At 46.3% G+C, this 10000-nt stretch overlaps 1 protein-coding gene and 1 long non-coding RNA gene across 9 annotated transcripts in view; one reads left to right on the top strand and one right to left on the bottom strand.

Annotated features, from left to right (window-relative positions):
• tio (zinc finger domain-containing protein tiptop) overlaps positions 1-10000 on the top strand; it is a 149128-nt gene that overhangs the window by 136173 nt on the left and 2955 nt on the right. For 7 of the 8 annotated variants that reach the window (XM_035880488.2, XM_035880493.2, XM_035880490.2 and 4 more), the window contains 2 exons: positions 3418-3664; positions 7065-10000. The exon at positions 7065-10000 is cut by the window's right edge and continues 2955 nt beyond it. In XM_035880488.2, the coding sequence (XP_035736381.1) occupies positions 3418-3664; positions 7065-10000 (3183 nt within the window). Of the gene's footprint in view, positions 1-3417; positions 3665-5859; positions 6035-7064 lie in introns of those variants that run through there. The other variant, XM_035880496.2, reaches the window with a different exon arrangement.
• Positions 1280-10000, bottom strand: part of LOC118447944 (uncharacterized) — a 226985-nt gene continuing 218264 nt past the window's right edge. The window contains exon 3 of the long non-coding RNA XR_014983490.1: positions 1280-3025. This is a non-coding gene — a long non-coding RNA (uncharacterized LOC118447944). The remainder of the gene's footprint in view (positions 3026-10000) is intronic.

Genomic DNA, 10000 nt, shown 5'->3' with positions numbered 1-10000 from the left:
TATCGTCGGTTGCCGAGAACTCGCGGCGAAGAGAGTTAGATCGCGGTATCGCGAACACCATGGATATTCAACCGGGTAAGCAGTTAACCAGTTTCACATAGCAACATGTGTTGCACGCTACGTATGTAGCTACTCTGGCTATCTGTGTAACCGAGTTCGTAGCACATGTTCCTATGGAAGATGGACAGAGGAAAAGGCTTACGAGAGGAATAGTGAAAATAAAAGGAGGCGGACGGAGAGAGGACAGCTACGAGAAGCAGCAAGGTTTGCGTGACGCTATGAGGAGCGAATAAGATGGAGAAACTAGCTTGTAAAGGCGATAGGCGAAAAAGGAAGGAAGGAAGGAAGGAAGAGATATATATAATGTATCAAGCGTTCAAGCAAATAAAATGGAACAAGAAAAAGAAAAATTGAAAAAGATAAAAGGAAAAAAATTCAACAGCGAAAAGGGCAACGAGCATAACTGATAAGACCAATTATTGTTTCTTATAGTTTTTAATGTAAATCCGTGTTCGATTTAAAAAAGAACTTGTATGACGTTGACATAGATTAAAAGATCTTCTGTAGAAGAATGATGGATGAAAGAAGAGAAAAAGGGAGACGAAACTTTAAAGAACGAAAGAAGAAAAGAAAAAGTTTAAAGCTTCATACGTATGTACTAATGTAAGTACTAGCTAGCAGCGAGGTACCAGCAGCTCAAGTAGCCGCGAGGACAGGAGGAACGGATATCGTACGGCAACATCTCCTCGAGTGTCAGGACTCTGGTCGCTTTTAAACTCGGTACGCCACGTACCTACCCGTCGTATCTTTCCTTGCACTGCACCAGTATATGCAACCCCCCGTGCACCTTGTTAGCGGCCTGCCAATAGGAACCGCACGACGTTACTTCGTGCGGCCAACATTTGCATCCTCTTCTCGGTAGTTGCCGTGACCTTGACCATAACTGGATATATATATATATATATATATATATATATATATATATATATATATATTTGTGCGATCGTCCAAGTAAAATAAATGTAACCGAAAGATTTCGTAAAAATTATTTATTGATAAACAATTTTTCATAGCGATAAATTAAATAAATGTTACAACAAGACGATCAAGTATTCGTCAATATCTCTCGCATGAAGAGAATATTTAATAAATGATTGATTATTTCGTTGAAATCTCTTTCGTCCGAAACAAATGGAAAGATTTGAGTTTGACTATGATCGAGAGATATAGAAAAGAAAAGAAAAGAAAAGAAAAGAAATGATGCGGATGATGCTGCGTCGAAATATTAATGGGGAAAAATGTTGATGAAAGGAAAAGAATAAAGAAGAAATAAAGAGAAGAGGAGGAAGGAAGAAAAGAGAAGAAGCGAGGAAGGAAAGAAGAAAGGTAGAGTGTACGAGCGAGGCAAGTCGAAAGGGTAAAAGAAGAGACGATATTCGAAGCGGGCGGGGCTGCCTGCCTGCCGGTGGTCCGCCCGCTCGTTCTCTCTCTTTCTCTCTTTCACTCTCTTGCAAGTTCTCGCATTCCCCTCCCCGCAACATGCTTGAATCCGAGCGATCCTCAGGGTCCTCCTTTTATCTCTTCTCGTCGTCGTCCTCGTCTTCTTCGTCGTCCTCGTCGTTGTCGTCGTGCTTGTCTTCTCTCTCTCTCTCTCTCTCTCTCTCTCTCTCTCTCTCTCCTTTTTTTTGTACCCCCCGTTCGTTTCTCTCACTCTCACGAGTAGGATCTTGAAACCGTGCGGTGCTTCCACGAGCAAGAATCGTCCTCGGTCGCGTTGCCTTCTCTCGAAGGGCCGCTCTGGGAGAGAGACAATGGACAATGGGGACATAAATCTGCGTAATTAGTTGCCGATGCTCCTACGGATCAATGTGCGATCTCCTTTCTTCTCCCTCTTCCGTGGCCCATCCGCGAACAAACGATCGTTTGGTTGGTCAGTCGGCAAAGTAGGACGGTGCTCCTGGTTTGTCCCCACCCCCTCTTTCTTTCTCTCTCTTTCTCTACATTGAGGAGGTGTGCTGCCGTTGACTATCTTCCGCCTCCCCGTACCTCTCTCTACTCATCCTCCTTCTCTTCCTCTTCTTCTTCTTCTTCTTCTGCTTCTTCTTCTTCTTCTGCTTCTTCTTCTTCTTCTGCTTCTTCTTCTTCTTCTTCTTCTTCTTCTTCTTCTCTTACGCTCTCGTACGAGTACCAGAAGAGATCGCCACCGACGACACTCCCTTCCTGGAGGTGGACACGCCGTTCTCAAGATGGCGGTCTTCCGAGGGTTCTACCGATAAAGAGAAAGAGATAGAGAGGGAGAGAGAGAGAGAGAGAGAAAAGGAAAGAGCTTCAAGACCACATCTTCGTTCGTCGTTCGTCTCGTATTCGATGCTCCATTGCCGCTTCTATGTACTATGTATACTCCAAAGTTACCTCCATTTTGAATATAAAACCGATGAAAAGCGTTCGCTATTTCGACAATATTTCGTTATCCAACGAATCGAATGTTAATCACGATTAATATCGGGGAAAGAAATGAGCTTGAATGAAATTGTACGAGTTTGTGGGCCACCATTCGACGGCTTTCTAAGATTCGTCGATTCTCTTCTAAAAGGAAATGATTTGATTAAAACTCATAATGCAAATGACGGAAGTTCTCTCTCCCGGATTCACAATGGTACAGTGTCATAGTCGACGACGTATCCAACGTTCTCATCGTAGATGTCGACGACGCCATCGCTGTCGCCTTCGTAGTCGTCGTTGGCAGCGGCGCCGTCGCGAAAGGCTGATAAATGAACCGATAGTGCCATTGTGTTACTCGCCATCTGCACCTTTATATCACTCCTGGGTACTTAGCTCCGTCATTTCTGAGCGTCTTCTCTCTACCGGGTCGCATGCTCTCTGCCCCCTCCTTTCTCCTTCTATCGTACTTAATCACCTCGTGCCCGATGCTTTAGATGATAGAAAGTCCTACTTCACTGTTTCCAACGGCGTTTCTGTCACGGATGGCTGCAGTCGATGGAACCGCGATATCGAAGATTTCAGCCTGCGGATATATATTCTATAAATTATCAAAACCTGAAACGATTTCTCTGCCAATCCTACGACGGTAATTGATAAAAAAGAAAAGAAAAGAAAAGAAAAAAAAGAAAAAAAAAGGGAAAAAAGAAAGAAAAGAAGGAAAAAAAAAAGGTAGACTTTCTTCCCGACGATTCGAAATAGAAATTCTGACATTTTCTAAAATCATTTTCATTCGTTCTTTGGGCTTTGCTTTTAAACGCAAATTACCTGTTAAATAAATACGATGAATTAATTACTTTAGGATTAATGAATGCGATTTAAATGATATTAGAAAATATTTATGTTCGAGAGCCGTAATGTTTAACAAAAAAAAAAAAACGAGATAATCAAAAAGCAAATTTGTTATTTTTTTCACAGGGGAGGACGGCGTCGAAGGCTCAGGGCCTGGCACGGACCTCCAGGGCGAAGAGGGCGATTGCGTCGACGAGGATGGCCCCGTTAGCCCTAGCGAGAGAGGTTGCGCACCTGCGGCCAAAGAAGACGAAGATGGCGAGGCGAGCGACGAGGAGGATGACGAGGAAGCATCGCCTCCCACGCCACCACCCGCTTCTGCTTCCGCGAGATTGAACCCTACCATCTTGAGGGATACAGGACCACCTGACAGGTATTCAAGTTGGTCATTATATCATCTGACGCGATTCGAATCAAATCGAATAATTATTTTTTTTTCTAATATTATCTAGTAATATTTAAGGGATATAATGAAATGATGAATATACTTCGTCGAATTTACAAAGATATCCAATTAAGAATGAAATTTAATAAAGTATTACGTTAGTTTGACTGATACTATAGATCTTTGACACGCGCTTGATTTATATCGACTGCTCCTTTGATCGATATATATATATATATATATATATATATATAGAATATATATATATATATATATATATTCTAATGTCTGTCACGTATTGGCAATTCTCTTTCAAAGCAAATAGTTTTTTTCATTTCTTTTTTTTCTTTTTTTTTTTCTTTTTTAACATAGAAACCCGCGCACTCGTGATATTTTAATTAAAGCAAAATTAAAAAATTACATCACGCTCTATATCTCCTACCAAAGATAAAGGAATAGTTGAACGGTGACAATAGATCGTGCATATTAAAGTCTGTTAACGCACATTAGATGACTTTTCAGTTGCTTTCAGCTAGTCGTAAAGTAGCCGGAGTAATAGGCTTTGTGGAATACAAATCAAACAGTATTGATCATAAACACATGCGACTTATATGAAATCCGTTTCGTATTGAAACTCTTTAGCAAGTATTTAGTCGTCGTTCGTTCAGTGGGCGCGTATCAAAAGATAAAAGTAACTTTTAAGTGATCAAACTCATTTAATCGACCATCGTAAAAGTTACCAATGCACGGCTAGCCTTAATGCGCGGTACGGTATTTACAAAAGGCTATCAGCGAAGCTCATTCGAGCCTCGCGTCGATATCAAAGCTTCAACCTTCTTAGCCGAAGGAGCTTAAAATAAACACTTGGCCGAACAAGTCTACTACGAGAAATTAGTGTGTAAATACTTTTCTCTAATACGTCATTGTATCGAAAAAAGAATAACGTATCGTCCAACTTTATCGAAAGAAAATGATACACGTGATGACATTCTCTTCGAGAAATCTTGATCACACAAGGAACAAAATGTTTTTTCAATGTACGCACGTACATACGTAGTTACTCCTTTAGTACTATTATCAACATTACGAGCAAAAGAAAGAGGATTTATCAAACATTATTAGCCCATATAAAATATTAGTCAATTACATGGGAAAGCAAATAGTCACGCGTTGTTATAAAATTAAGTCTTTAAAACGGAATCGCGTAACAAAGCCACACTTACAATTAGACGATTGCATGTATGACGAGATGCGGCACACAAAGAGAAAGGGAGAGAGAGAGAGAGAGAGAGAGAGAGAGAGAGAGAGAGAGAGAGAGAGAGAGAGAGAGAGAGGGAGAGAGAGAGAGAGAGAGAGAGAGAGAGGACGATCAACATTGTGGCGTTTCAAACTCATTAGTCGGTGCTTTATCCGTAGACTAGATAATAAAGCACCTAAATCATCGGGGAAGCCATACGCTGCTTTTGCACTTTGATGTTGCCGTCGTTGGCTCCCTCTTCTGTGTGTGCAAGCATCTGTGTTTGTTTGTTGTATATGTGTGTGTGTGTGTGTGTGTGTGTGTGGAAGCGCGCGCATATGTGTGTGCAAGTGCGCGCATATGTGTGTGTTTTACGTTCTGTTCCTTGTTTGAACGCAACAAATCGTCATAGAGCTGGTCTCGTCGTGTGCGCTGTACTGGCAGGTTAAGCGAGAGAGAGAAAGAGAGAGAGAGAGAGAGAGAGAGAGAGAAAAAGAGAGAGAAGGAGAAAGTGGGAGAGAGAGAGAGAGAGAGAGAAGAGTAGGATGGAGGCAGAGGGATAAATAAGCTGGTGTCAGAGCTGATATCGGTGGCTGCCGCGCAACGTCGCACGGCTAATAGAGATAGGCACGTGTTACGGAGAGCGTCCTACGCCGCCGCCCTGCACAGGAGCCCGCTAGCGGCACCCGTTAGAGGCACCCAGTGCTCCGCTAACGCCTCCTCCACCTCCACCTCCACCTCCATCACCACCTCCACCTCTAGCTTCTCTCACTAAACTAGGGACGGGACGGAGGGCGGAGGTGTCGTTCGTCCCCTCCCCTCGAACCGCCAGCCCCCAAAAACTTCCCCTGCATGCGTGGCGGTGGTCCCCTTTCATCTCGCGGCACGCATTCGGCATTCAGTCAGGAGGAGTCAGTTACGAGCGAGCCGTCGACAGCTCTACTGTGTCCCTTCCGTTCCGCGTCGAGAACACCTCGTCGTCAAGTGTGAAAAAGAGAGAGAGAGAGAGAACATACGCGCGCGCCCGCGCGCGCGCGAAACGCTTCGACCACGTGCTTCTACTGTCCGTGCTTGCTTCTCGAGATAGATCGTTCTCCTATACTTGGATGACGTTCCTTAAGGTATCTAATATTTCTTTTTTTCTTTTCTTCTTTCCTTTCTTTTTCTTTTCCTTTTTTTTTTCTTTTTTTCTTTTTTCTTTTTTTCTTTCTTTTCTTTTTTTTTTTTTTCTTATTTCTCTTCCTCATGGTGTTTGAGAATTATTAGATCATACGTTTCTCATGTTCTCTCTCTCTCTCTCTCTCTCTCTCTCTCTCTCGCATGTGCGTGTGCGTTAATGTGATACATGCTAATGGAACTTTACTCGAGGGAACATCTCTGGTCGACTTGGACTTTTATGTATTTTCGTATTTTCGAAAAAAAAAACAAAAAAAAAAAGAAAAATCAATATTATATATGTCGTGGACCCAGTCGCATTTTACGCGTGCAACGAACCGACGCGCCACAGTAAGGCTAACGCGAATCATCTCTTTTCCCGTTGCACTTCTGTATTTTTATTCGCATGCATATACTCGTAGATACGAGGAGTTAAGAACGACAGGCGTTTTCAAGCGTGAATTATCCATCGCTGTTCGCGTCGCGAAACATGCCAGCGTCAAGAGAGGCTCTATCTATCACGCGAGACTTTTTTTTTTCTACTTATATTCATCACCGATTCCGGGTATTCGTCGTTTCCATCGTACAGCAACAGCGAAAGCTGTTTACGTAGTAATTCTCATGGCGGCCGGTTATGAAATATTAACGTCACGGCGTCACCTGCGTTGTGCCGGCATTCGCGGATCAGTTACAAGAAATTTATCGCTCGGTTATCATGATTAATGATGCCTGTCCGGTCGAGAGTTCCGGTACGAACGATTCGTGGCATCGAACGCGCTTTGTAGAGATCGGTGGGTGGGGGAGGGAAAGTCGCAGATGAGAGAAATAGATAGGTAAAAATAGGAGAAAGAGAGAGAGAGAGAGAGAGAGAGAGAGAGAGAGAGAGAGAGAGAGTAGGTGAATCGAGAAATCAGCAATGAGTCGAACGTGACAGGCTAATCGAAGGGAATATCAAAGGCCATCCTTTTTTAGTAGCCCTTTTTGTTACTCTTTCAGGGAACAAATGAGTCCACGCTGTCCCTCGAGAGATTCTCGGGAATCCTCCGGTCCAGCGACCGGAAGTCCCCCACCCTTAGCGACGAGGAGCAGCGCGAGTCCAGTTAGTCCGAGTAGTATCGTGCCTCTACCCCTTGGGACTCATCCTCTCCTTCCACCGCATTCGGCGGCAATGATGGCAGCGTATCTTCAACAAACACATCAACGACTCCTCCTCGGACATTCGCCTTTATCACGAGGCTCGGTATCGCCGTTGGTATCGTCCTCTTGTTCACCACCAGCCGCGACTCCAGGTCTCTTGGTCTCGCCAAGCAGCGTCGGTGAGGTATCACCCTCGGCAACCCCATTGCCAGCCGTTCTGGACTTTAGCACAAGAAAAGCTTCCTCGACAGAAGAGGAGGAGGAAGAGCATATTCTGAATCTCAGTAAACCGCCAACGCCGTCCTCTTCGACGGAAACGAACAACGGCCCGTTGGATCTGTCGGTGCCTAGTAGAAAACGACCGGGTCCCGAGGATTCCTCGCCTCCACCACCGCGTAAATCCTCGAGATTGGCCGGTACGGCTCCCACGAGTCATCAAGATGCAACGGCAGCAGCCAGCTCACCGTCCACGTTCGGTAGGCCGCCGGTAGTGTCACCGTGGACGTCGCCGGTCGTGGCCTCGCACTTTCCATACTTTGCCGCAGCCGTAGCGGCAGCGGCTACTAGTCAGCAGCAATTGTCCCCGAAAAGTACTGGCGGTGTCGTAGATCATCATCAACTTTGGAACGGCAAAATGAAGCCACCAGCCGCGCTCGAGAAATCGTATCAACCTAGCGAAGCGACGAAGGCCTTGGAAAAAATGAGCGAGCTGAGCAAACTAGGTGGTGAGGATCTTTTCAGGTCGTCCTCGTGCAGCGGCAGTAGCGGTGGAACGTCCATAGGCAGCACGCCGTCCACGACGTCGAGTAGTCGTCACAGTGCTTGGCAATCTCATTGGCTGAACAAAGGAGCGGATCAGGCCAAAGATGTTCTCAAATGCGTATGGTGTAAACAAAGCTTCCCGACGCTCGCCGCTATGACAACGCATATGAAGGAAGCGAAGCATTGCGGCGTTAATATGCCCGTACCACCCCCGGCCGCTGCTTTACATCCCCAACAAACGACGATGCCAACGATACCGCCGCCGCAACAATCGCACCAGCCGCAAACTTCGACAAGCAATCCCGGTAGCAACAACTCCGCCGCTCCAACTAACAAACAAAGTCCATCGGAGTTGAACCTTCTCATAAAGGAAACCATGCCATTACCGAGAAAGCTGGTCAGAGGTCAAGACGTTTGGCTCGGGAAAGGTGCTGAACAGACCAGACAGATTCTCAAATGTATGTGGTGCGGCCAGAGCTTCCGTTCCCTCGCAGAAATGACCTCGCACATGCAACAAACGCAACATTATACCAACATTATCTCCCAAGAGCAAATCATTTCTTGGAAGTCTTCCGATGAGAGCAAGGGCGGCGGTGGTGGTGGCAGCGGTAGCAGCGGAGGTGGAGTCGGAAGCGGAGGAAATACGGGTGGAGTACCGCCTGGTGCCGGAACCGGTCCACACGGAGGTAACGCCGGTGGCGGTCCCGGGGCCGGAGCAACCAGCAGTCATGTCAGCGCCGTATTAACTTGCAAAGTTTGCGATCAGGCCTTTAGTTCATTGAAGGAGTTGAGCAATCATATGGTCAAGAATTCGCACTATAAAGAACATATTATGCGCTCGATCACCGAGAGCGGCGGTCGTCGGAGACAAACGCGCGAGAAGCGAAAAAAATCATTGCCTGTGAGAAAGCTATTGGAGTTGGAACGCGCGCAAAACGAGTTTAAGAACGGCGACGCTGCGACCGGTCTGAGTCACAGCCTTGGAAAGCACGCCGGTAGGATCACCTGCGAGAAATGCGGCGAGAAGATCGAGACAACCATTTTTGTCGAGCACATACGTCAGTGCATAGGAGCCGGAACGGTCGGTGTAAATCAACGTAACTTCTTGAAGAACGCACTCATGTCGAATCATTTGCCAGCGACTTTGCCACCGTCGAGCGAAAGCGGTCGTAAAAGCGTGAACGAGGACGCCTCGTCGGTATCGTCGAGGCACCACCGATCGCCTTCTTCGGCTAGCGATGCTACCACGCCAGGTAAGGACACACCAACGCCGACAACGAACGAAACTACCGGCACGTCCTCGCCTTCCGTCTTAAATGCCATCGAGAAATTGATCGAGAAGAGCTTCGATTCTCGTGTAAGACATGGCACGGCAGGTTTGCATCACGCTCAACCAGGCGCACCTATGGGCACTAGCATTCTAAAAAGATTGGGCATAGACGAGAGCGTTGATTATACGAAGCCTTTGGTGGATCCGCAAACGATGAATCTTCTTCGATCTTATCAGCAACAACAGCAGCAGCAGCATTATAATGCGAGCGCAGCCGCGAGGAGAGAGCGAAGCGGCAGCGAGTCCAGTTCCATATCGGAAAGGGGAAGCGGTAGAACGGACACGATGACACCGGAAAGACGTATGGATCTGACAACTGTTGGCCACGAGAGGCATTCTACCGGCCATTCTCATCATCATCGTGTCACTCCGGATAAACAAGCTACTACGCCATTACCAGCACGTCATCATCTGGGTACGGAAGAGTCCGGTGACGAGGAGCCTAGCTCGGTGGTTGTCAAGAAGGAACCCAGGGACGAAGAAACGGACGAAAGAGGAACGAACGAGGAGGAACAACAGGCGCAATCGTCGAGAGAGGTATTCGTTAAGAAGGAAATCGTGGACGATTGTAGAGAGGACGAAGAGCAAGGTTCGTATAATCATCGACGAAGCAGTCTTCACGAGACGGCTGAAGAGGGTAGAGAAGTTCCATCGCCTCGCATGAATCCACCAACACCTAGATCGACCAGCCAAGTTGAACAAG

Source organism: Vespa mandarinia, chromosome 22 (genome assembly GCF_050613455.1).
Source record: "Vespa mandarinia isolate Hongniang chromosome 22, ASM5061345v1, whole genome shotgun sequence".
Lineage (NCBI taxonomy): Eukaryota > Metazoa > Arthropoda > Insecta > Hymenoptera > Vespidae > Vespa > Vespa mandarinia.
This window is presented reverse-complemented; position numbering and strand designations above follow the sequence as displayed.